The 27,922-nt window shown below is 41.0% G+C and overlaps 1 protein-coding gene across 1 annotated transcript; it reads left to right on the forward strand.

Moving 5' to 3' along the window:
* On the forward strand, window positions 1-27,835 carry LOC115985168 (probable pectinesterase/pectinesterase inhibitor 12). The gene is made up of 6 exons (XM_031108131.1): window positions 1-713; window positions 3,431-3,681; window positions 4,742-4,883; window positions 26,071-26,232; window positions 26,922-27,225; window positions 27,527-27,835. Exons 1-6 carry the CDS (start codon window positions 1-3, stop codon window positions 27,833-27,835), a joined length of 1,881 nt encoding a protein of 626 aa, XP_030963991.1.
* The last annotated feature ends 87 nt before the right edge of the window (window positions 27,836-27,922 follow it).

Below are 27,922 nucleotides of genomic sequence, written 5' to 3' on the forward strand. Positions count from 1 at the left end.
ATGGCTTCCTCCACCTCCAATATTCTGATACTTTTTTTTCTCCTCTCTGCACTCAGCTTGTCAAGGACATGGGCTCTCAACTCTTCTTCTTCTTCTTCTTCTTCCACAACTTCTCAGGAATTTTCTTACATAAAATCTATCTGCAAAACCACACCATATTCAGATATCTGCCTTGACACATTGGAACTCGCTATGAAAGATAAACCAAATGATAGCAGTCCAAACAACACCGCCTACTATATCGTTTTCACCCTCAAAACCGCAATAAACGCGTCTGAAAAGCTTTCCATTGTGCTATCTGAGGCCAAAGACCCAAAAAATATCATAGAAAAACAAAGAGGAACCATCCAGGACTGCACGGAACTCAACCAAATCACCTTGTCTTCTTTACAAAGATCAGTGTCCCGAATCAATGAAGCACCCTTAAATGAAGGGAAAGTAGCCGAGGCAAGAGTTTACCTTAGCGCAGCACTCACCAACAAGATCACATGCTTGGAATCCCTCGATTCAGCTTCAGGTCCTTTGAAGCCAGCCGTGCTGAAATCCATAAATGACACTTACATGCATGTAAGTAATTCTCTTTCAATTCTGTCTAGCCAAAACGGCCAAAATAGTAGCCAAGACGACCTAAATAATAGGCACCTCATGGACGTGGATGTTCCAACATGGATTTCAAAGAAATTAGATAGTCAGACTCATGGTTTTAAAAAACAGTACGGTGAAAGAATCGGAAAATGAGCTAAATACCGGTTTTATGGTCGGACCCGATAGTCGAACCGGTGACGTCATAAATAAATTAATTATTATTTATTTAAATTATATAAATAATTAATAATTTTTTAATATACTAAAACTAACAAACCAATAGTAAGTAGTAACAAATATGTTTCCTTTAAAAAAAATACAAGTATATAAGTATATAATATAACATCTTTTTAAAGAATTTAACATAATAACATTACAAAACAATCATCCTTAACATAATAAACTATCAACAAAACCAAAGAAATAAGTTCATTAGTTATTAAATTTACATCCAAATGGCAAATAACAAATAAGTTCATTACATCCAAATAGCAAATAAGTTTTAAAGTTTCAAACAAACAACTACTAAGTTTTAAGACCCAAGCCTCATTTGTTATGAAGACAATTGAAATCAATATCATCATGTGAACCAAATGCTCCACCACTAGCATCGTCCTCATCCTCATCCTCTTCATCTTCAACATGAATAGGATGATTTTTATCTCTAAATCCGGGAGGAGCATCATTTTCATCACCAAATGATTCCAAATTGATGTCATCATCATCCTCAATCACTTCATTGTCCATATCTATACAAATTCCAAAACCAAAGAACAATAATAAATTCATCAATTTTAGTCAACAATTGATGAATTTCACTCAACAATTTCAGACTGGCAGCAACCATTTTATCAACAAATAAATTCATCAACACAGCATACACAACCAATAGTATAATACTCTGTAAACTATATTTTACAAACAATAATGCTCTGTAAATCAAATCCACAACATACACAAAATCACAAATAAACTAAAATGCTATTGTAAACTAATAATTGAAGTTACCACTTACCAGTGAAGTCACAGAGAAAAAACCTGAGATGAACCCGAGAACATGAATTGAGAATCTGAGATTAAGCCCAAAAAAAAAAAAAAAAAAAAAAAAAAAAAAAAAAAAAAAAAAAAAAAGAAGAAGAGAAAATGATCAAAATCAAAATCATTAAAAAAAAAAGAATATTAATTATTAGTTTCTTACCTGATGAAGCCGAGAGAAATTAATAGTTTTTAGACCCCTTAAACAATTGATTTAACCTAGGTAATTAGTCAAGTTGTTACTTAGTCCAATTAAACAAGTCTAGGTTATCACAATATAAAAGATCAAATCATGCAAAGTAGCAGAAAATAAATAACACAAGATATGATCACCCAGGAAACCAAACCGGTAAAAACCTGGGGAGGATTTGACCTAGCTATTCTCAAGGTAAACTTGAATCCACTATCTTGAAAGAATCGAAATTCATACAATAAGACTTACAAGCCCCCACGCTCGACTTCTTATTGCTACCAACCAGTAGAACTTACTGACATGACCACGTGCAAGCTCCAAATCCACGGACTCCTTCTTTCTTGGATTTACCACCAGATACAAGCACACCCGCTTATATTTTCTTTAAACTTTAATGGCAGCAACTGAGTTGATCATCAAGGCGTAGATAAATCTTCTCTTTGAAAACCCTAAGTTTATGTAAAGGAAAGCTCCTCTATATCTCACAAGAGATTTACACAAACCGCAATTATGAACAACATTAAAACGTGGCTAGGGTTTGCCTTTTATACTTAGGACAAATAAGAAACCCTAAAAACGTTTTAAAACACTTAGAGCTGAGTTGGACGAATCTGCAAAAAATCATTATGCCCGAGCTTCGATCAATCGAGCCTGTCTTTCGATCGATCAAGCCAGGCCGAAAGGCACAATGCTTCCTGCTTTAACTCGATTCCAACTTTACATAAAATCACAACTTTGAGCTAGACTAAAATACTTCTAAACACATTGTTTTGATCATGGTTTGCCAACAATACAAATTAGAGTTCTAAATACATAAAATCCTAAAACTTTAGAACTTAACAGAAATGAAAAAAAAAAAAAACAGAACCAAGAAAATGAAAAACAAAAGAACATTACAAGAGGGCGAGGGTGAGGGCGAGACCAACCAAGAAGGAAACCCAAAACCCAGACGCCGAAAAGAACCAGTTCCCTCTTGTAGATCAAGCTTTCAAGCTCGTCGCCGATGCTTGGGTCATCCTAAACGACGCGGCGAAGAAAGCCCACAAGAACAACGAGCTCACCCTGTTTTCGAAAGTCAAGCTCACTCTGTTTTGAAAGGAAAAAAAAAAAAAAAAAAAAACCCTCAGCTTGACTGATTGTGAACTTCAAAGAGCGCAGTGACAGTGTGCGTGAGGCAGAGAGCGCAGAGAGAGGTGCGTGAGGCAGAGCGAGCTTGACTGATCATGAGATGAGAGAGTTAAGATTTGAGAGCTTGAGGTGAGGGAGTGAGGTTGAGGCGAAGTGAGGCGTGAGTGAGATGAGAGAGTCTAAGGGTGAGGACTATAGGCTTAGGGTTAGTTTTTAGGATTTTAGTGTTAATTTTGAGGACCAAAACGACATAGTTTTGCCGGAAAAGACAAAAAACCCCAACCGGTCATTAACCGGTTCAACCTTCAATTTTTTCGGTTCTCAGGTTGAACCGGGCGGTTTTTACTGTTTACTGGGTTTTAAGCTATTTTCGGATTTTTATCATAACCGGATCAGATTTGAGACCGGTTCCCAGTCAGACCGGCCGGTCTGGTCCAGTTTTTAAAACTATGGTTGGACTCGGATATTGGAGAGAATTTATCTCCATAGCATGGTGCTGACTGTGGCTGCTGATGGAACTAGAAACTTCACCACCATCACTGATGCTATCAACTTTGCTCCAAACAATAGCAATGATCAAACACGTATCTACGTGAAACAAGGAGTGTATGAGGAAAATGTGGTAATCCCAAGTTACAAGCGAAACATTTTTATGTATGGAGACGGAACTGATGCCACTATCATTACTGGTAACAGAAGCAAGGTCGATGGCTGGACCACTTTCAGCTCTGCAACTCTTGGTATGTTTAGCTAATTGATTCAATTCCATTGCATGCACGCCTTTTGTTTTACTTTTATATATATCTAATAATTTGAGGAGGTTTGGATACGCGTTGCGTTTATGCGTTTGCGTTTCTTGCGTTTGCACCCTTTTTCTTCTCTCTCTCTCTCTCTTTTTTATTACTGCAGCACTCATTTCAAGGGACAACAGCTACTATTTATGCACGGTTTATAAACAGTAGCCGCAACTTTGGACTATTTTAACCCACAAATCTCATTTTTCAACAATTTTTTCATTAAAAATAAGTCCTACGGTACTATTCACACATTTAAAAATTATTTTGCTACAGTATTATCAGTTTTCAGTTTTCAATTTCAGTAAAATAAGTTCTATTCAAACGGACCCTTTGTGTCCTTTGAAGGCACAATACATAAATAAATAAATAAAAATATATATATATATAGGTAGTCATGAAATAGTACCCTCTTATTAATTAAGTTTTATTATTATTAATAATTCAGTAGTTTTAAAGAGGAGATATTTGAACCTTCAGCATCTATGTTGAAACAGTAAGAATTGCCATTTAAGCTACAATATATGTACTAAATTTAAGCTTAAGCACTAAATATAATTAAATTTGTGGGGGATATACTTAAGTAATTAACTAATGTTAGTTATATTATAAATTTCACTGCATGAATATTACAAAGTATGGTGTTACCTATAACAAACAATACAAACATTTTTAAAAATATTGTAAATTTTACTACATAACTTATACAAATTGATGTAGTAATGAATGTTATTAATAGATTTTAAAAACATAATAAATGAATTTCCCTTTTTTGTGATTGATGACACATCAATTTACAAAGGTTATGTAGCAAAATTTGTGACATCCCTAACAACTCTCTAAAAATAATTCAAACACTTATTTATATGAAGTAGCATCACTCATATTTTACATTAGTTTATGCTTTGGTTTATAATAAAATTAGTACTAAACTTAGAAATTTTCTAAGTTCTTTTTCTTATACTTGTAATTAATTATTAATATTTAATGATCAATTGAACTTCAGCGGTGTCTAGCGAAGACTTTTGGGCACAAGACATAAAAATCGAGAACAAGGCTGGAGCAAAGAAACAAGAAGCAGTTTCCTCGAGAGTAAATGCAAACTTTGTCGCATTGTACAAGTGCTCCATCATTGGTTACGAGAATACATTGTGAAAGTTCAAATAGTGTATAAAACACTATGAATGTTTAGACCCCCAATAGCAAAATTACCAATTCAAGCTTTATGACAAACAATAAGTGTGCGGAAAATGAACACAAGTTATAAACAGAATTGGTAAACAATCTAAGCCAATTAAAATCACATCCACAACAGAAAATAAAAGGCAAAAATTAAGGGAAGAGAGATGCAAATACAAGGACAACACAACGATGTGTTATCGAAGAGGAAACCGAAACCCTCGGTGTAAAACCTCTCCGCCGCCCTCCAAGCAGTAAGTAATCCACTAGAAAATGTAGTTGAAATACATGAACAACAATAGACCCTCCAAGCCTAATCTACCCAGTGTACCTAAGCCCTCCAAGCTTCTTGCTCCAACGAGGTTGCGCCAAACCTATTTCTTTTCTAGCTTCCCAGATTCCGCTACTTGACCATAGCATCAACTAATGTGAAATTGGTTCCTTCTTAATTAATTGCTTCCCAAAACACCAAACAGCCTTCTCACAGTAATGGATATGGTGAGAAAAGGTTTTGGTAAAAAGCCTCTCAAGAATTTAACAATGGAGAGGAAGAGAGTTGAGGAATTTGAAGAGTCTCTTAAGTGAAGATTGTGGATGAATCAATCTTGTTTTTCTCTAGGGTTTCTCTCTCAAAATTCTCTCTGGAAGCTCCCTTTCTTTCGTGGGTATAAGGGGTATTTATACTGGGGTGAGAATGGAATGTGAAGAGTCAGGTTTTTCAAAATAGAGTTGGCTCGCGGCTTGGCCTCACGGCTTAACTGAGTCGCGAGATCCAGCCGCGAGATAACTGAACGGCCAGTTATCCTATTTTGTCCTGTAGTGCTCCAGCTAGCATGACGCTTCAACTTCTGGCATGCCTGGCACGTGTGCATCTTCTGGCGGCTTGCAGCCGCGAGTCACCCACGAGATCTAGTCGCGAGTCTCTGTTTTTCTTGCACACTCTTGAGCATTTCTTCACACTAACTCACTCACTACCCTTACAAGAATCCCACCTAAATACAGGGTTACTAATTGCTGAAATGCATGCAAATTTGGCACGGAATAAAGCCAACAAGATGGTTGATTAAATTCAACCTTACAATCTCCCCCTTTGGCTATTCCGTGACAAAACTCTAAAACAAACTCTAGACTTAACATGTGAGTTGGGAACAATTGAACAAAACTCACTCACACCTAACTCTAGAAACTGTGAAGCTCTTGAATCATATGAACATAAATCTCTTGAAACACAACAATACACCATGATCATTGTATGCAGAAAAGCATGAAATGCATATGAAGCAGGCATGATGTGATTAAGCAAAGATGGAGTTAAGAAACAAACCATGGCTAGATCAAACAAATAATCACTACAAGGTAGTGACCACAATGCTCATTCACACTTGGAATGAACACTTGGACATACAACCTAACAAGAACAATGCAAGTCACTTGTATGCCCAATACTCAACCAATACATAATACACTAAGTATATGCATCTAGGAACAATCCTACAAGGGCACAAGAGTGACATTACTTAAAAGGAAAATGCATGACATTTAGTTAGAAGTACTGATTTAACAAAGCATAAAGGCTGCATAAAGCATGGTACAAACCATAAAGCCTACAAAATATGAAAACAAACCCTAAAAACTTACAAAAACAACATGGGTACAAACCGCAAAATACTGAATATAAACTTAAACAATATAAACTAAAAGTGCTTAAAATTTCTCCCTTCAGAATGATGAGAAACTGTGATGTACTTGGAACATATATACTTGTAACCTGAAACACTTGTACAAAACACATTAGACCCTCAAGGTAAAGCAAGTAATAAAAGGACAAGTATAATGTAACAAGTAAATTGCGATCAAGAAAATATGATGTGAAACATGTGAGCAACTTGATCATACATCAAAACAGTTATATAGAAATGATTACAATGATCACATGGTAAAACAAATGATCATCTGAACATGCATTCAATGAAGCATAATAGCATAGGGATATATGCATGTCCAAAGCACAAACATGATGCAATGAGAACAATAAAGTATAACTCAAAACACCATAAAACCAACAAGAAAACAAACAGAACAAAATTTTCTAGTTAACACAATGTCTTCTCTCCCTTGGTGTATGCATCTCCCCTATGGAATATCTCTTCCCTTACAAATGTGCACGAGAAATAGAATTTATCCCCCTAAGGATGTGCACAAGAGTCATATAGAAATGACAAAACTCTTCGGTATACTCTCTAGAGTATACTCTCCCCCTTTTTGTCAGGAATAGACAAAGGGTTAAGGAGAAAAAAAGGGCAAGAGATAAAAGTATGAACAATGATAATGATGCATGAGGGGTGCGAGATGAATGAGAAAATGAAGTTTAAACCGAAGACAAAGTAAAATGCTACAAAACATAAGGTAAACATGAAATGTTAGGATGAAAAAGCAAGGTAAAGACCAATGCATGACAAGGGTAGCAGAGGTGTGTGCAAGAGGTGGCTATGTGCAATGCATGACTAATGCATGAAAAACACACATGTAGGGCAAGGTGTGTTAAATACACAACCAATAAACCAAACATGTTCCTAATGAGAAAACATGAGGAACCCCAAAGTTTGGTACTCATCGAAGTCCAAACAAGCGAGAAAATACCTGTTGAGGTCTAAAAAGGGTCATAATGAAATAAGCCCAAAACAGAAGAACAAGTCAAGCCCAAAAGGAAAAATCTCAGGCTAAGCCCAAAGTAATAGGCACGGGTGACCCATGGGGGATAAAAGGAAGGCCCAGAGGATCCTGAAGCCCAGAAAAGGAAGAAGCATCCCAAAAAGAGACCACGGCAAAATATAAAGAAGCAAGGATCCTCAAATCCCTTCAAGTACAAATAAAAAGGAAGACTGTGACAGATCGGTAGAAAGAAGACAGGAGAAGAAAAAAACAAGAAACGCGAGCGACCTCTCATGGCACAGACAGCAAAAGGGCCTCGGGGAACCAGGACAGGGAAGAAGAATGGCAACGAATGACTTTCAAAAATGGCAGAACAGGATTCCGCCCAAATAGGAAAGAAAGGGAAAAGAAGAATACGCCAGAAATGGGGATGTCGAGAAGGGCATACCTCAGCACGTCCCAAAGAGGATGGCCAACCAGAAGCTTTCGAAGGAATCAGAACCAAGAGAAGGAAAGAATGAGAGAAAACGGCAAAGGGACTTACCGAGGCGACAGGGACAGAACATGCTCTGTTTACAAAAGAACAAAACAGGGGAACCCGGGACACCCAGAAAAACTCCATTATAAAAGGAGGGGACGGGTTGTGAAGAAAGCAGCGAAAAAAGAAGAAGAAAGAAACACAAGAAAGAAGAAATTCTCTAGGAAGAACCATCAGAAAAATCTATGCAGAAAGAAAATACTAAGGGAAGAACAAATACTGCTTCCCGATATCCTGTAAAGGCCACTATTGCACATACTCGGATTCAACGAGAATCAAACTTTGCAAGTTTTGAAGGCTGAAATAGCCATTCAAGACTGCAATTTTTGAGCTTGATTGGACCTTGTATCACGTCCTAGTGAGCTTTCTGTAATCAAACAGATAACTTATTAATGAAACACTGCTTCATAATTCCCAGGATCCCCACAGCACCTTTTTTTTTATCGTCTTGCTAATCCTGTTTTCTTTCCTTCTGAGCTTACTTCATTAATTTTTGGCACTCTCCGATATCCTTGTTTGTCATTTTTTCTTTGTATGTTGTCAGGGGTATTCTCTGCATTCACTTGATTCTTAAACAGCTCGTTAGCTGCGGTGAATCAAGGCCCGGTCCACCAAATCCTTCCTTTTCATTCAGGCCCGAGATCCTTGGGCTTGAGTATCCCGAAAAAGGTACTCTCACATTTTGGCGACTCCACTGGGGACTGGGCAAAGAAGAAGGAAGAAGCAACCCTTCACAGAGAATGCCTCCAAGACAAAGAAACAGCAAAGGAACTAATGTGCCACCTACGGCCTCTGAGCCTGTAGGAGAAAACGAGGAAGTCTCCAGGCAAGGAGGCGGGATACCCTTGGTAGAACAGGAGGTTGTGTCAGAACAAAGACACGCAAGGCAGGAACCAGACCTAATGGCCAGGATGACAGCAATGTTAAAGGATCTGGAGCAAGAAGTTCGTCTTCTCAAAGAAGGCAGGACACAGGAAATCAGAGACAATATTCCCCCTACTGGCCACCAAGATGGGACACAGCCAGAAGGAGGGTCAGCAGTGGGAGGAAGAGCCAACCCTCAGTACTTGACACTGGCAGACGTCAATGCCCTCCTGGAACAAGAAAGGGAAAAACTCTCAGGGATCCCCAAGCAATTCTCTCGGGATCCCCCGTTCCCTCCAGAACTCCTTGACAAACCATACCCTAAGGGGTATGAACCCCCAAAGTTCCATCCTTTCGATGGGAGGAATGGAAGTGCTGTGGAACATGTGAGTAGGTTTGTCCACACTATGGGCCCCTATGCAGGAGACAGAGAACTATGTCTAAGGGAATTTGCCAAATTCTTAGTGGATAGGGCATACACTTGGTACACCACGCTGAGACCCGGGTACATCAAGACCTGGGATGAGATGATGGAAAAATTCTGCGCCAAATATTACCCTGGTGAAGACAAAATCACTTTCCAGAACCTGCAAATGGTGAGGCAGAGACCTGGAGAAGATCCTGTTCAATTCATTAAAAGATTCGAAGATGTGTCCGTAGACTGCTATGGAGACCATGAAGAAAAAGAGCTCGTGGAAACCTGTATAGCCAACATGCTTTTTGATTACAGGCTCAACCTTGAAAATCTATGCATCACACAGTTTGCTGACCTGCTACAGAGAACCAGAAGGACGGCGCAAACTATGAGAACGAAAAGGCTGCCCGCGTCCCAAGCTATGACAGCATCAGTAGGAGAGAAAAGAAAGAGACCAGATGGGAAGGTGTTTGAGGAACCACCAGTGATCCCATGTACAGCTGAGGAGCTAAGCCATGTCCTAGACAAATGGATTGGAGATGGGGTTGTTAGGCCATTCACTGTGTCCAGGCCACCAACAGAAGAAGAAGGGAAAAACCCTTTATTTTGCAGAATCCATAATTATGTCAAGCACTCCACCAAGGATTGCTGGACCCTTCGCAGACTCTTCCACAAAAAGTTGAGAGAAGGAACCCTGGAGCTCACTCAGAAGGAGCCGGAAGTGCAGAGGAACCCCTTGCCTAACCACAAAGGAAAAGGGGTGGTAGCAGTAGTAATACATGGGAACCCGGCAGAAGCAGGAGAATCTGAAAGATCCTTCCATCCGAGCACAGTTAGGACCCTCCAGAAGAATCCTAAGTTCAGGTCACTATTCAATCAATTAGGATTCGGACCAGAAGCAAGAAGGGTGGCCACAGAGTCTCTCATGAGCATAGCAGCAGATTCAGGGATGGAATGCTTTACAGCTGAGTCACATGCTAGTCGAGCTTTCCTGGAAACAACCAATGCAATAACCTTCACTGATGAAGACATGGAGATTGAGCACCCACACCACCGTAGACCCCTTTATCTAATGGCCACCATAAACGGCGTTCAAGTCAGAAGAGCGTTGGTGGATACGGGGGCATCACTCAACCTCATAGCCTTAAGTACCCTGGAAGCTGTTGGCTTAGTTGACAGAAGGATCCTGGGGGCTCCCATGGAGATAACAGGATTTGGAGGATTGGTAGAGTCAACAGAAGGATACGTGCAGCTAGCCTTAAGGGTGGGCCAAATAGTAGTTCTGACAAGGTTTCATGTGATTAATGCAGAAGTTTCTTATCACGTGTTGTTGGGACGCCCGTGGCTTCATAAACATCGCCTTATTCCATCCACGTTCCATCAATGCATTAAAGGGAGACTGAATGGGAGGCCCATAAGGATCCCTGCCAATCATAATTTTTTCAGCCAGGGAGAAGTGAACTTTGCAGAAACGATATTTTATGATGAGTTGGAGCCAGATGATGAGAACCCCGCCCCAGGGACCCCGGGGGCACCTGTCCTAGAAGAAGAAGAAGGAGGAAGGGGCACCCGTGACCTGAGAAACCTTCTAGAAAGAAAAGGACAAAAGAGGGAGCCCAGCTCTTCAGGATCCCGAGAATGTGTGGTGGTGCGGGAACCTGGGGGAAGGCTAATTTATCGTTTGTGAAAGCGCGCGGGACCCGAATGCATTGTACAGGAAGGTCCCGAACCACCAAGCTGCATGATGGCCCAAGAAGAAATCCCAGAAGAACCAGTTAAGGAGGCCCAGATTCAGCCTGAGGAAGAATTAAAGGAAGTAAACTTGGGAACAGAACCAGGATCCCAAAAACCTGTCTTCATTAGCAGTCAATTGGTGGCTCAAGAAAGAGAACGATTGATAACCTTGCTTCAAAAATACAGAGATGTGTTTGCATGGACCTATGATGAGATGCCAGGTCTAGACCCAGAGTTGGTAGTCCATTCTCTTAATGTGGACCCAGGGATGAGGGCCAGTAGTCCAACCAGCTAGGGTCTTCCACACTGAGGTAGAAGCTCAAATAGTCCAAGAGGTCAAGAAATTACTAACAGCTGGTTTTATCAAACCCATCCAACACCCAAAATGGCTTTCCAACATTGTACCTGTGAAGAAGAAAAATGGTCAGATCCGTTGCTGTGTAGACTTTCGCAACTTGAACAAGGCATGTCCTAAAGATGAGTTCCCCTTGCCCAATATCGACCTCCTTGTAGATTCAGCTGCAGGAAATTCAATGTTCTCGTTTATGGATGGGTACAGTGGATACAACCAAATCCGCATGGCAGCCAAAGATGCAAGAAGACGGCATTCAGAACTCCGATTGGGAACTTTTACTACACTGTAATGCCTTTGGCCTCAAAAATACGGGGGCTACGTATCAACGGACCATGACAGCCATTTTCCATGACATGATGCATGAGGAGATGGAAGATTATGTAGACGATATCGTGGTCAAGTCAAAAACCAGAACAGGACATTTCCAAGTACTTGAGCAAGTCTTTGAAAGATGCAGGAAATACAAGTTACGTATGAACCCCATGAAGTGCGCCTTTGGAGTGTCTGCTGGAAAGTTCCTTGGGTTCCTGGTACATCACAAAGGCATAAGCGTGGACCCAGCCAAGGCCACAGCCATTGCCACGATGAGAAGACCAACTACTATTAGGGAACTCAAAAGCTTCCTGGGAAGGGTCTCCTAATAGGAGCTTTGCTGGCACAAGAAGATGACCAAGGAAATGAGCAGCCCATATATTATGTAAGCAGAACACTCAAGGATACCGAGACCAGGTACCCCAGAATAGAGAAAGCCTGCCTAGTGATCGTTTATGCATCCCAAAGGTTGAAGAGGTATTTCTCAGCTCACCAAATCCTCTTGGTAACCAAGTCCCACCCCATAAAAGCGCTTCTGCACCAGCCCCTTCTCACGGGAAGGATAGCACAATGGCTAGTGTTGCTCTCATAATATGATATAGGTGTAAGAACTCCCAAGGTTGTCAAGAGCCAGGCCATAGCAGATTTGCTAGCTCAATTCCCAGGAAAGGAAGAAGGCCCGCTGAGCGAGGAAATCCCTGGTGAGGTAGCAGTGATGGAGATCCCAGGGAAGAAATGGACCATGAGGTTTGACAGGTTAGCTACAGCAACTTCAAATGGGGTAGGAATTGTACTAAGCTGCGAAAATGGGGATATCATGCCCCTGTCCTTCAAGCTTGGTTTCTCATACTCTAATAATGCAGCTGAATATGAGGCATACTTAACTGGGTTGACTATAGCACTCAGCATAGGAGTGAAACATATGAGAGTGCTGGGAGATTCTAATCTTGTAGTCTCCCAAGTGAAAGGTGACTTTGCATTACGGGAACAAAGCTTAGCAGCCTACAGGACTTGGGCACAAAGGCTGGAGATGGAATTTCAAACCTTCAGCATAGAATACACTCAAAGAAGTGAAAACAGGTTTGCAGATGCTCTCGCCACCCTGGGATCCCAAATACCATTTAATGGGAGGGATACGCTGATAAAAATAGGAAGGCAGGAACATTCCATTGTAAGGATCCTCCAAGGGATGTACCCCGGGGAATCCAAACAGTGGGACTGGAGGGACGAAATCAAAGAAAGGATGAAAGAGGCAAGCCCTAGAGGGAACATCAAAGAACTAATGGATTACACTCAGATAGAAGGAGAATTGTATAAAAGACTGCCAGGAGGAATACTGTCCAGATGTATCACCGAGAAGGAAGGAAAGGCAAAACTAGAAGAATTACACGCCCAAGCATGTGGAGTTGCAGAAAAAGTCAGCCTATACAGAAGGATGCAACGTATGGGGTATTACTGGCCAGATATGGACAAGGAAGCAGCAATCATACAGGGGAAATGCCAGGAATGTCGTTTGGCAATTGATAAAGAAGAAAGCTACGCGGTGTTTATTGCAGAAGATTCGCGGGTTCCTTTCATAGGATACCTGGCTCGGGGGATCTTGCCAACCGACAGGGAACTGGCCCACAAGCTCAAAAAACTAGCGTGCAGGTATTTCTTGCAGAACGACATTTTATTCAAAAAGGGATACCATGGGGATCCCCTCAGGTGCCTGGGACCAAAGGAAGCTAGAGAAGTAGTCAGAGAGGTGCACTCTGGAGATTGTGGAAGTCATCCAGGAAAGAGAAGGCTGTACAAGCAGTTACTATTGTTGGGATATTACTGGCCAACGATGAAAAGAGACTCTGAGGAGCTGGTCAAAACATGTCACGCTTGCCAAGTCCTAGGAAATGCAATTCACACTCACCCAAATGTCCTATAGGATATGACGACACCCTGGCCTTTTCATACTTGGGGGCTCGATCTCATAGGACCCATAAATCCTCCATCCAATGGTTATATATGGATCCTGGCAGCCACGGAGTACTTTACAAAATGGGTAGAGGCCATCCCTTTGAAAAAAGCTACTGGAGCAGCTGTAGCAAATTTCATTCGAGACCACATCATTACAAGGTTCAGGATCCCCAGAAGATTGATCAGCGACAATGGAACCCCATTCATAAACAAAGATATGAAGGGATTAACTGAAGCATACCACATCAAGTATGAAAGATCTACCCCATACTACCCACAAGGAAACGGCCAAGCTAAAGCTACTAATAGGGTAATATTAAAAATCCTTAAGAAAATGAAGCATGAGTATGGAGGAAAATGGAGTGACCATCTGGCAGATGTGCTTTGGGCATGTAGAAGCTCTGTAAAGACAGCCACAGGATTCTCCCCATTCTCCCTGGTTTATGGAACAGAAGCCATCAGCCCTGTGGAGTTAGTCATTCCTACACCAAGGATAGTTCTGGAGGAAAACCAGGGAGAAAGTGAGGACGCAAGCAATGAAAAGAGGCTAGCAGATCTGGAAGGAGTAGAAGAAGAAAGAGAACTGGCTAAGAAAAGGAGCCAGAGATACCAGCAAAGAATGACCAGAGCATATGCACAAGCAGTACGCCCAAGAGTGTTCACTAAAGGGCAATTAGTGCTAAGGATGGCGGAGCACGTGAGGAGGAACCTGCCAGGGCCTTCCAAGTTCACCCCAAAATGGGAAGGACCCTACATCATCAATGCAGCTCATGAAAGTGGATATTATTACCTTGCCAAAGAAGATGGAACAGTCCTGACAGAGCCCATAAACGGGAAATGGCTGAAACAATAATATGCATAAGGACAAGGGGATCTCGGTACCTCAGGGTCCTTTCACCAGCTTCACTATCTGCTAAGTTCTTTTTATTTTTGTCTTTTTATTTTTCAGCCTTTATCATGAATTCTGGTCTAAGATAATTTTGTTCAGGAACATGTGATAGATTGACACTTTGTGGTCAATACTGCACCAAAAGACTTTTTCTTTGTTCCTTGAAAATGACCATGTTTTAATGAAATTCCGTTTCTTCAACATTTAAGTTTTTCTTTAAATACTGCAGAAAAAACCAAATTTGGATAAATTTAAGGAAGGATACCTGAGTCAAAAAAAAAAAGGGGAGAGTATGTAATACCCTTTTACATATGGCCCAGGATTCACCTCACAAATAATTTCAGATATCCCACAAACAGTCCCAAGTGCATAGGTCTAGGATCACAGAATAAAAGTAAAATATCTAGGATACCTAGCCTAGCACTTGGCAAAAGGGGAACCTGTCAAAGTTCATGAACTGGGACCGTGTCTCAAAAAGAAAAATATGTACATAGGGAAGGATACCAGTGTACCCAGTTCAGTACTTGCACAATAGATTACCGGGTACCTGGACCAGAATTTACAGTGAAGCCTGTGAAGAGCATGGTCCAGGACTCAGGAAAGAAAAGAGCCATAGGAAAGAAAAGGCAATATACCAAAGAAAAAGGCAGATTCACATACTAAGAAAAAAAAGAAGCAGTTTTGAAACACAAAAGAGAAAGCAAAGAGCAGAACAATGTTCAAAAAGAAAAACTTATACAATCCCAAATTGTTTATGTAAAAAAAAAAAAGCTAAGGAATGAGGCCGGCCAACAGGGAGGCATCCGGAGAAATAACAGGCACAGCCAAAGTAGCAAGGATCCTCTGCCGCTTGACCTTCAAGTCTTGTAAAACCTTGTGAGCACGAGCCAAAGCTTCCTCAGCAGCAGCTATCTCAGTGTCTATACTCTTGAATGATTGCCTCTGAAACAGCATATGAGCCAGCAGACGCAAGTGATCCAGCAGAAAAGACAAATTAAACTTAGCCTCTAGAAGGTCTTGCACCACCCCTCTCCACTCCAGAAGCTTTTCTTCAGACAAGGAATCTATAGAGGAATTCCTTAGGGAAATCAGCACAGCACACAGCAACTCCATTAAAATATTGCCTAGAAAAACGCCTCCCCTGAAGCCGCTGGTAAAATCCCCGTGACTCTTAAGCAGACTCTCTAGCAGCGGCAGGCCTTCCACAGGAACAGAGAAACGCAGGAAGCTGCCATAGGAAGACCCAAAAACATGGAAGTGGCTGTCAGGAAGACTGTTGAATTCCAAGAGATCAAAGCGAGCCAGAAAAGAAGAAAGCCTTGAATCAAGATCTGAGGCAGTCATCTTCGAGACATCCCTCATCACTGTGTCACCACTTGCAGAGACAGGAGGACTTGCAGCCTTTTGCTCTGGACGAAGGTCAGCAACTTGAATAGGTCTCACAATTCCTTCAGGAATAACAGGCTCAGAACCTGCAAAGCCTGTATCAATATTCAAAAAAAAAAAGAAGAAAAGAAAAGAAAAGGAAGAACGGATTTAGTCTAAAAAAAAAAAGGGGAGAAAAAGAAGAACAAACCGGTTCCAGCTTCTTGGGGCAGAGCCTCTTCTTCCTGATCTCCTGACTTCCCCGAAGATTCTGGGTAGGAATATAAGGCAAGTTGAAGAAAAGGTGAAGGACCAATAGCAAAGTGGCTAAAAGAAGGGATAGATGCAGGGGGCTTCGCCATATATAAAAAAAAGAAGGGAGGGGGAAGAAAAGGAAAACACGATGGGAGTAGCTTGCACTCACCTTCTGAGCTTTCTGATTCTAAAGAAGAGGCAACACTAGGAGCGGATTTCTCACTGGCTTGACCTAAAAGAAAAAGGAAAAGGAGGAACTCAAGAAAAACTGGAAAATAAAGTAGAATATAACGCTATTCCAAGGAAACAAGGTTTACCTGTTTGTTTGGATAAAGGAGTGTCTCCCAAAGCACCTTTATCTGACAAGGACTGAGGAAACATAGTCCTGATAGGACTAGGAGTACGCTCAATATGGGGACTTTCAGATGACGGGATCCTAGAAGCTTTGGGATCCTGAGAATCCTGGGAACCTTGCATTGGTTGCCCAGTTTCCTCAGCTGGGTCATCAGTAGGGGGCTCCTCCCCCATAACAGGAAAAACAACGGAAAGAGCTGTGATAGTTTCCTCCCCCAGAGCCTTATCAGTCATAGGGGGGGGATACCTCCACCTAAAGGAAGAAGAAGAGGAGAAGGCAGTGTCAAAAAGAAAGGGAGAGAAAAACACAACAGCAGGAAATGCAGACAACACAATGTCAGAACAAAAGGGAAAGAACAAAAGAAAAAGGGGAACACATACCACGTCGTCTCCAGAAGATTGGCTCTTACCCGTCTTGTGATCAGACTTGCGCTTGGACTGTAAAGGAAATCACCACTCGTCAGCAAAATAGAAACAAGTGCAACAAGGTGAATAAAAAATAAAAAAAAAAAAAGAGAAGAAGGAAAGAAGTCTTGCCCTTCTCTCTCTCTCTACAGATTCTCTGGAAGTCTTTTGCTTACTACGAGTACGCCCAGAGGGTCCTAAAGGAGGCTGGGATACCAAACCAGAGGATCCTAAAGAACCATGGACTGAAGCAGTCACAGGAACCTGGGGAAAAGAAGACTCTACCTTGGTCTTCTTCCGGGTCCTTGAAACCAAAGGTTCCTTGACATCCTTGCCTTCCTGAGATGCCAAGTGTGCTTGAGATTTTCCCGCTTTCCTTCTTTTCGCTTCAGAGCCTATCTCCACACCCTCTGTACTTTCGCTAACATCAGCAGCTTTCATTCTCTTCGACTTGACATCCTTACCTTTACTCGGAGCAGTGGCAGCACTAATTGTCTCTGTTGCACCCATTTTGATGGGCACCCCAGAGGAAGCACCAATGATGAGACTATCACCCAGCCAGGTCTCAGGAAAATCCTGTCCATAAGCCACCCAACCTCCCCTGGAGGCATGCCACTCTGCAAACCCAGTCTTGCTGCTTGCAGCAGCAGAAACAATCCCAGCAGTTGGAAGGGATAAACGTCTATTGGATGTCAGAGCGGAAACAATGCTAGGATTCGGGGCATCCCAAACTGTACCAGTGCCAACATAATCAACAAAGGACTTTTGTACTCTTCTCCAATAACTGGTATAGCCACTAGAAGCAAAGACTCCTCTCTGGGAGTTAGGCACTGCAAATTGGGGGCTCCTCCGTGACCAATAAGAAAAGGCCTGCAGCCTCAAGAAAGGATCCAAGGAAGGAAGGGATGGCACCACATCCTTAAAAAATGGAGGAATGTCCTGATTAAAACCAAATTGTCGGAGCACCCGGTGTGCTGAATAATGAGTATATTTTGGGCCACTTGAAGAAGGCACAGGAAGCCAGGAGGGGCTAATGCAGGCAAGATAAGCCAGACTGCCCTCATCACCACGGCGCAAGTCAAAGGTATTAACTGTAGAAGATAAAAAAGAAGACAACACAGAATCACACGCAAAGCCAGGACCAAACTCACGAGGGGATCTCCAATATAAGCTCCTTGCTTGGTCAAACAACTCCACAAGATTGAGGCCACCACCTTTCAAGCTAATCCAACGAAAAATAATGGGAAAGGCATCAGTAGAATTGCCACAAAGACCCTTCACTATGTCGGGGGATCCTTGGAACTTGTCTTTCACAAATTTCAAATTCCTGCACTTAGCCAAAGTAGCTGCAGAACGGTCCCACATGAAAATCTGAAGAATAGCACAGTGAAGAGATGAAGTGATCACATAACAAGAATCACTCTCAGCCTCATCTCCATGAAGCTGGTCCAATTGAGAATAAACGTGACCCAAAAACAGAAGGGCCAAAGGATACTAGGTACCTCGAGCCAAATTGATTGCCAACGGAAAAAACGAAGACTTAACTCCGTACCCAGGGAACTCACTAAACAAAAACTTACTAAGCCAAAAAGCCAGGAAACCGGCCCACCTTACTTCCTTATCTTTTTCACGAGAGAGGGTCATCACCCATCTCCCCATCCTAGCCGGCTTACCACCAGAAGAGGCGGCGCGACCACCGAAATGACCAAATAATTTTTCTTCTACCACGAGATCCTCACCAAAAAGGTTAATATCAAAGGGATTCTCTTCACCAAACACTGGGAGGAGGAAGTTATTAACCACATCCTCTAAGGTGATTGCCAATTCACCAGTAGAAAAGAAAAAAGTATAAAGGGAAGGGCACCAACGACGTACCAGATGCCTGAGCCCTTTGGCGTCTCTGAAGCCCTCAAGGTTTCTAGAAATAGCCACTGCCTTTAGGATACCGGCGCGCTCCAAACGACCCACAAATTCAGCATCAAACAGTTCCTTGTCTACCCATATAGGCCAACCTTGAATCTTTCCTGGAACAAAATCAAAGAAAATAGGAACCGCCTCTCGGATTCCTTGTCTGATTTGGAGATCAAAAATCTCTCTAGGGTCAGGAACTTGGGCGGAACCAGCGAAACCCGCTTGACCAGAAAACATCCAAACGTAAGGGGATGGAAGAGCCTCACCATGAGATATATGAGGGAAAAATAAACTGAGAGAATACCAAGGATCTCGTAAAGGGAAGGCCGGACGTTCAGTAACCTTGTGAGAATCACTCGGAGTAGAACCAGAAGAACCTTCACCCTCAGAAGGACTGGGAGTACGCTCTCTCCTCTTTCGAAAAGAAGAAGAAGCCATCGAAACAACACGCACTCTGAGAAGAAAAGAGATTGAAAGTGCGAAAGGGAGGAAGACCAGGGTAACAGAGAAGAAGAGAAAAAAGAAAGAGAAACACAAAGAGTGAAAAACTCAGAGAAGCAAAGTGATAAGATGAAACGGCTACAATAAAGGCGCAAATAGCAGTTGGGGAAAACAGTTTATGGAAAGACGCGCCAATTGCCAAGAAATTTAATTTGAAGTGATCAGCAGTTATTAATGAGAAATAACGGGAAACGAGAAAAGTGGGTAGAGGAGTTTTACCTCAAATACCCAACTGCCACGTCCCGTATAAAGAGGAAGCTGCAAATGGTAATAATTATAAGGGAATGCAACATGCAAAAAGGAGGTGACTAAAAGCAGCAGAAAAGGGCCGGGATCCCAAGTAAAAAGGAAGGGAACCCAGTAGAAGTCGAAAAAAGGGGGATACCACAAAAATCTTAGGAAACCTAAATCACTCACGCGTGGGTTTCAGGCAACCCACGAGCTCGGGGGGCTAAATGTTGAGGTCTAAAAAGGGTCATAATGAAATAAGCCCAAAACAGAAGAATAAGTCAAGCCCAAAAGGAAAAATCTCAGGCTAAGCCCAAAGTAATAGGCACGGATGACCCATGGGGGATAAAAGGAAGGCCCAGAGGATCCTGAAGCCCAGAAAAGGAAGAAGCATCCCAAAAAGAGACCACGGCAAAATATAAAGAAGCAAGGATCCTCAAATCCCTTCAAGCACAAATAAAAAGGAAGACTGGGACAGATCGGTAGAAAGAAGACAGGAGAAGAAAAAAACAAGAAACGCGAGCGACCTCTCATGGCACAGACAGCAAAAGGGCATCGGGGAACCAGGACAGGGAAGAAGAATGGCAACGAATGACTTTCAAAAATGGCAGAACAGGATTCCGTCCAAATATGAAAGAAAGGGAAAAGAGGAATACGCCAGAAATGGGGATGTCGAGAAGGGCATACCTCAGCACGTCCCAAAGAGGATGGCCAACCAGAAGCTTTCGAAGGAATCAGAACCAAGAGAAGGAAAGAATGAGAGAAAACGGCAAAGGGACTTACCGAGACGACAGGGACAGAACATGCTCTGTTTGCAAAAGAACAAAACAGGGGAACCCGGGACACCCAGAAAAACTCCATTATAAAAGGAGGGGACGGGTTGTGAAGAAAGCAGCGAGAAAAAAAGAAAGAAACACAAGAAAGAAGAAATTCTCTAGAAAGAACCATCAGAAAAATCTATGCAGAAAGAAAAATACTGAAGTAAGAACAAATACTGCTTCCCGATATCCTGTAAAGGCCACTATTGCACATACTCGGATTCAACGAGAATCAAACTTTGCAAGTTTTGAAGGCTGAAATAGCCATTCAAGACTGCAATTTTTGAGCTTGATTAGACCTTGCATCACGTCCTAGTGAGCTTTCTGTAATCAAACAGATAATTTATTAATGAAACACTGCTTCATAATTCCCAGGATCCCCACAGCACTTTTTTTTTTTATCGTCTTACTAATCCTGTTTTTCTTTCCTTCTGAACTTACGTCGTTAATTTTTGGCACTCTTTGATATCCTTGTTTGTTGTCTTTCTGTATATTGTCAGGAGTATTCTCTGCATTCACTTGATTCTTAAACAGCTCGTTAGCTGCGGTGAATCAAGGCCCGGTCCACCAAATCCTTCCTTTTCATTCAGGCCCGGGATCCTTGGGCTTGAGTATCCCGAAAAAGGCACTCTCACAATACCTAAGAGACATTTTATCAAACATCTAGCATGCACATTATGAACATTAATGTGAAACAATGCATGAACATCATGAAATATACCCTTAATACATGTTTTTTCTGCCACAAAGGGGCTAACATCCAACGCAAATCAACAAAAGAAACCAATCCCATGAAAAAACTTGACAAAAATTAAGTTTTCCCAACCCCTATGATGAAAATCTCAACCAATAGCACAAAACTCTCCAAAACATAATCTAAGGATCAAAATCAATGAAAAGAGTTTATAATTACCTTAGAGATGTTAATGGAATGAAAAATCATTCAAATTGATTGGGTTTTAATGTAAAAATAGTGAAAGAGGGGTTTAAGATAGGATGGGTGAGGTTTAAAACAGGTTTCCCATTAAAAAAAACCCTTTAAAAAGCTATTTCTGGGCGTTTCGCGACTAGGCAAGTCGCAAGGTACAGTCGCGAAAATTTTCGCGAGTCGCAAGTGAGCCTCAAGCAAGCCGCGAGTGAGTCACCAAAGCTTCTGGATGAACTCGCGACTGGGGTTTCGCGACTGGCGAGTCGCCAGCTGAGTCGCAAATAACTCTAACACCTGTTTTTCAACATAGAACATGTTTAAACAATAAAAAACAAAGTAAGCACTAAGCATGAACACAAAGAATGATAAAAATTACTTCCAAAAACATATAAAATGATCAAAAATCTTTTTGGATTGAACCATATATAGTTGAGCACACACACATCACATTTAAACAAGTGCAAGCAGACAAATGAGTAAGGCATTCATTAAACATTAGGCATGTGTGTTGTGTGTGCGTATCAAATGTGGAATAATCCTTAGCCTAGAGTGAAGCTTCAATGATCAATTCAATCAAGTCATACACAACTAGTACTAAGTCAAGTGGTCTATCTCAATTATAGAAATAAACATATATGACCTCCCACAAAAAAATGATTACATAAGATTGAAGCTTTTCATTTGACTTCTTACAATTCATATCTTTTGATCATTTTGAATCAATACAACTCATTTTGAGCAATACATCTCATTTTTGAGATTGATGCCTAAAATTTTTTATATTTCAATTTGATGAACAAGCTTTTGGCTTTTGGGCATCAAACATTTTCAATACAAGTCGCTTTCCCTTTTTCCTAGTCAAATACTAGTATATGCGACAGTTTTTGCAGCTCATTATCTCTTTTCATTTTGATATTTACATTTGTTGAGCTCTTTAAGCAAAAACAATAAAAAGTGTGGGAAGATATATAGGCACAAGTCTATGCAAGTATCAAAACCACCAAGACTATTAACCAATCATTCATGACAAGCTTGAAGATCGATTTACAACAATCACACATAGATTTCAAGATTTTTCCCACAAAGAAATAAGTGCATAAAGAACAAGCTAAGCTCGTAAATGCACAAAACCATAAGTACAAAGGAACAAGGCAAAACTCACATGTGATATGTGCTCAAACATATACTATCAAACTTTTTGAATTTTTCACTTTTTATATGGTTTTGAATTTTTACTCACACAAAACTGAAACATAAAAGTAAGATCAAAAACGAAACAATGCATACAAATAAATGCAAGATGCACAAAATGCATAAAAATATGACATTTAATGCATGAAGGGTTCTACAAAAATCAAAAGAATTAGATCAAGGACCAAAAGAGTAAAAGCTCAACCATAGGGACCTTTCCTCATCCAAACAAAATGATTGTTTGGAATGAGTGTCTCATGAGAAGTGAGACGAGGGTTGGAAAAATGAGAACCGGAGATGCACATAGTCAAGGAGTTAAGAGCATTAAACACTTTCTTTAACAACATGCTATTTTCACTCAAATCTAGTTTACTATTTTTAGCACAACTTCCATGAAGCTCAAGTTTCTATTTTCTTTTAATTCTTTTAAAAGCATGAAACTTAGAGCATTGAGGTCTTAGATGACCAAAGGCACCACAATGGTGACAAACAATACGTTTAGGTCTACTAGGCTTTTTGGGAAGAGATCTAGCAACATTGTTTTGTTCCCTTTTCAACTTGGAGCATTAAGGTCTTATATGACTGATCACACCGCAATGGTGGTAAGTTGGAACAAATTTAGATCCATTCAAAACCTTAGGTTGAGACCTAAACGGAGGCTTTGACTTAACAGCCTTTCTCTCCACCTTTTGATTTCTTTTATGTGGAGGAATGTACACCGATTTGTCCTTTAAGGTAGAACACACACTAGGCACAAAATCGGATACCACAACATGATTGCAACAAATATTTTCATCCTTTTTAACAATAGGTTCAGCAATCAAACATTTGGCATGCATCTTACGAGATTCATTTTCACATTTAAAATCATCAACAAGTTTGTTAGACAAAACAAGTCTAGCATCCAAGTCCATATTCAAACATTCAAACTCTTTCAGCTTTTCAAGAGAAATTTCAGCAAGTTTTTTATATTTCTCAACCAATTTGTTGGATTCATTGAGCTTAGCAATCAAATCATCCTTTTCACAATATAACTTGCTCAAATTCTTTTGAAACTTCTTAGCATTTTTCTTCAAGAGTTTGTCAACAACACTCATAGATTCAAATAACATGTCATCACACTTATGAGGATTAACACTCATAGAGGCATTTTCACAAACACATGGCATGTTACATTCATCACCAACCAAATCATACAAAGAGGCATATAAAGCACAATCCATGGCAAATAAATACAAGGGTTCAAGGATCACATTTAGGTATTTAAATCACAACAAGTGTATCCACTCTGATCCCAATTGAAAGTTCAAATAGTGTATAAAACACTATGAACGTTTAGACCCCCAATAGCAAAATTACCAATTCAAACTTTATGACAAACAATAAGTGTGCGGAAAATGAACACAAGCTATAAATAGAATTGGTAAACAATCTAAGCCAATTAAAATCACATCCACAGTCAAAAATAAAAGGCAAAGATTAAAAGAATGTATGGTTGAATTTATTTAACCATCTAATTGGCTTTATTCCGTGCCAAATTTGCTTGTAATTCAGCATTTAGTAACCCTGTATTTAGGTGGGTTTGATGTAAGGGTAGTGAGTGAGATACAGTGAAGATTGCTCAAGAGTGTGCAAGAAAACAGAGACTCGCGGCTGGGACTCGCGGGTGACTCGCGGCTGCAAGCCGCCAGACGCAGCACACGTGCCAAGCATGCTGGAAGGTGAACAGTCATGCAAGCTGGAGCACTACAGGACAAAACAAGACAACTGGCCATACAGTTATCTCGCGACTTAGTCAAGCCGCGAGGTCAAGCCGCGAGCCACCCCTATTTTGTTAAACCTGACGTTTCACATTCCTCTCCCACTCCAATATAAATACCCCTTTTACCCACGATTGAAAGAGAGCTTCCAGAGAGAATTTTGAGAGAGAAACCCTAAAGAAAAACAAGATTGATTCACCCAACATCTATACCTTAGAGTCTCTTCAAATTCCTCAACTCTCTTCCTCTCCATTGTCAAATCCTTGAGAGGCATTATACCAAACCTGGTTCTCACCATCATCATCACTGTGAGACAGCTGTTTGGATTTCTAGAAAGCCGTTAGGAAGGAACTAATCTTTATTGGTTGATGCTACGGTCTAGTAGCGGAATCTGGGAAGCTAGAAAAGAAAAAGGTTCGGCGCAACCTCGTTGGAGCAAGAAACTTGGAGGGCTTAGGTGCACTGGGTAGATTAGGCTTGGAGGGTCTATTGCTGTCCATGTATCCCAACTGTATTTTCTAGTGGATTATTTATCGCTTGGAGGGCGGCGGAGAGGTTTTACGCCGAGGGCTTCGGTTTCCTCTTCGATAACACATCACGTGTTGTCTTTGTGTTTGCATCTTCCTTCCTCTCTATCTTTGCCTTTTTATTATCTGCTGTGGATTGTGTTTTGTTATGGTTTAGATAGTTTTTAACCTACTTCATATTATAGCATATGTTAAGTTTCCGCACACTAGTTGTTTGACATATTGCTTGAATTGGTTAAGTTGATTTTTGGGGGTCTAAACGTTCAACTGTGTGTATACACATTTTTGAACTTTCAAAGAAGAGAGATGCAAATACAAGGACAACACAACGATGTGTTATCGAAGAGGAAACTGAAGCCCTCAGTGTAAAACCTCTCCGCCGCCCTCCAAGCGTTAAGTAATCCACTAGAAAATGTAGTTGGGATACATGAACAGCAATAGACCCTCCAAGCCTAATCTACCCAGTGTACCTAAGCCCTCCAAGCTTCTTGCTCCAACGAGGTTGCGCCGAACCTATTTCTTTTTAGCTTCCTGGATTCCGCTACTTGACCATAGCATCAACCAATGTAAAATTGGTTCCTTCCTAATTGCTTCCCAAAACACCAAACAGCCCTCTCATAATAATGGATATAGTGAGAAAAGGTTTTGGTAAAAAGCCTCTCAAGGATTTAACAATGGAGAGGAAGAGAGTTGAGGAATTTGAAGAGTCTCTTAAGTGAAGATTGTGGATGAATCAATCTTGTTTTTCTCTAGGGTTTCTCTCTCAAAATTCTCTCTGGAAGCTCCCTTTCTTTCGTGGGTATAAGGGGTATCTATAATGGGGTGAGAATGGAATGTGAAGAGTCAGGTTTTTCAAAACAGGGTTTCACCTTGCGGCTTAACTGAGTCGCGAGATCTAGCCGAGAGATAACTAAACGACCAGTTGTCCTATTTTGTCCTGTAGTGCTCCAGCTTTGACGCTTCAACTTCTGGCATGCCTGGCACGTGTGCATTTTCTGGCGGCTTGCAGCCGCAAGTCATCTGCGAGATCCAGTTGCGAGTCTCTATTTTTCTTGCACACTCTTGAGCATTTCTTCACACTAACTCACTCACTACCCTTACAAGAATCCCACCTAAATACAGGGTTACTAATTGCTGAAATACAAGCAAATTTGGCACAGAATAAAGCCAACAAGATGGTTGATTAAATTCAACCTTACACATTGCATGTCCATTCCTTTCGTCAATTCTACCGAGAGTGCAACATACTGGGCACCATAGATTTCATATTTGGGAATGCAGTGGTTGTATTTCAATCATGTGACATTGTTACAAGAATGCCAATGGCTAGCCAATTCACAGTTATCACGACATGGGGCCTACTGCACTTTTTGGCACTATTCATGGATCCCACTGTACTATTTCAATTAACTTTCACCTTTATCTACAACACTTTTAACAATAATTTTTCAATTTCAGCAAAAAAAGCGGTATCCAAACACATTCTAAATGTACTTGGACCAATAAAAGGGATAGCTCTGACCTAATCCAACAAAGATTGGACAGATTTTGGACCAACTCGGAGTGGAAGACCACCCACCCTAAAGCCCTGGTGAAGCATCTAGCCAGGATTAATTCTAATCACTGCCCCTTACTTTTGTCTTCGAAAGCCCCTCCATGTAGAAGTGGGGTAAGACCTTTCCGCTTCCAACCCGTATGGTTCAGCCATGACGGGTTCCCTAGTGTTGTTAGAGAAGCCTAGGAAGGTAATCAGCAGAATGTTAGTAGTGCTATTAATGAGTTTATTAATAAAGCCAATGTTTGGAATAAAGAAGAGTTTGGTAACATTTTTTGGAAGAAGAAGAATCTTGTTGCTAGAATTCTGGGAACTGAGAGGGCCTTAGCCCATTCCCCCTCTCAGAGACTAATTAACCTGCATAAATTCCTGTTAGAGGAGTTGGAAAAAATCCTAGCTTTAGAGGAGGAGCTTTGAGTAGTAAAAGCTAGAACAGATTGGCTTATATAGGGGGAAAGAAATACCATGTTTTTTCATGTTTCCACACTAAACCGCAGGAGCCAAAATCACATTGTGTGCATTAAAAATGCAGATGGGAACTGGGAAGAGGATGTGGACAAGGTTAAGGAGATTTTCCAAGCTGGCTTCTCTAGCCTTTACTATACTGAGCAGAGTTCAAGCTCTAGAGTGCCTGAGTGTATTTATGTCTGGGGTAATCGCCTGTTTGAATTTAAGGCTTTCAATTTAACTTATGTTCCCACAGATGCAGAGATCCTTTTTGCATTGAACTCCATGAAAGCTTTCAAAGCCACTGGTCCTGATAAGCTGCATGTTGGGCTTTTTCAGAGTTTTTGGATGGTGGTAAGGGAGTTAGTGAAGTATGAAGTTAAACAAATTAGATCATTTTTGCATTGAACTCCATGAGTGCTTTCAAAGGCCCTGGCCCTAATGGGCTGCATGCTAGGCTTTTTTAGAGGTTTTGGATGATGGTAGGCGAGTCAGTGAGGTATGAAGTTAAAAAAAAAATTTAGATTGAAAAAAAATGCCTTCCTAGTTGAATAAAATGCTCATTGTCCTTATCTCGAAGCAGTTGGGGCCTGAAACAATTAGTCATTTCTGAACTATTAGCCTGTGTAACACCATTTATAAAATTGTTTCAAAGATTCTGTTGCTTAGGATGAAGCACCTGATGTCGTCCTTTGTATCCCCCACACAAACTGCCTTTGTATCGGGGAGAAAAGGCATGGATAATGTCATTGTCGCTCAAGAGCTTGTGTATACTCTAGAAAAGAAGAAAGGGAAAGCAGGCTTTATGATTATTAAGATTGATCTGAAAAAAGCGTATGATAGAATGGAATGGAGCTTTGTGAGAAGCATGATGTGTAGCTTGGGGTTTCATGAAGACACTGTGGAGCTTATTCTGAGCTGTATTTCTTCTACATCAGTGGCCCTTCTGTTTATTAGAAACTAGATGGAGACCTTTCACCCTTCTAGGGGATTGAGGCAAGGTGATCCTATATCCCACTACATCTTCATCTTATGTATGGATTTTCTAAGC

Source organism: Quercus lobata, chromosome 4 (assembly GCF_001633185.2).
Source record: "Quercus lobata isolate SW786 chromosome 4, ValleyOak3.0 Primary Assembly, whole genome shotgun sequence".
NCBI classification, from domain to species: domain Eukaryota; kingdom Viridiplantae; phylum Streptophyta; class Magnoliopsida; order Fagales; family Fagaceae; genus Quercus; species Quercus lobata.

What these genes read in the sequence shown, in the direction of transcription:
- LOC115985168 (XM_031108131.1), top strand. Translation starts at nt 1, where the DNA reads ATGGCTTCCTCCACCTCCAATATTCTGATACTTTTTTTTCTCCTCTCT. An exon ending in ACTCATGGTTTTAAAAAACA is followed by an intron (nt 714 to 3,430) that starts GTACGGTGAAAG and finishes TTATCTCCATAG; the next exon opens with CATGGTGCTGACTGTGGCTG. An exon ending in TTTCAGCTCTGCAACTCTTG is followed by an intron (nt 3,682 to 4,741) that starts GTATGTTTAGCT and finishes ATTGAACTTCAG; the next exon opens with CGGTGTCTAGCGAAGACTTT.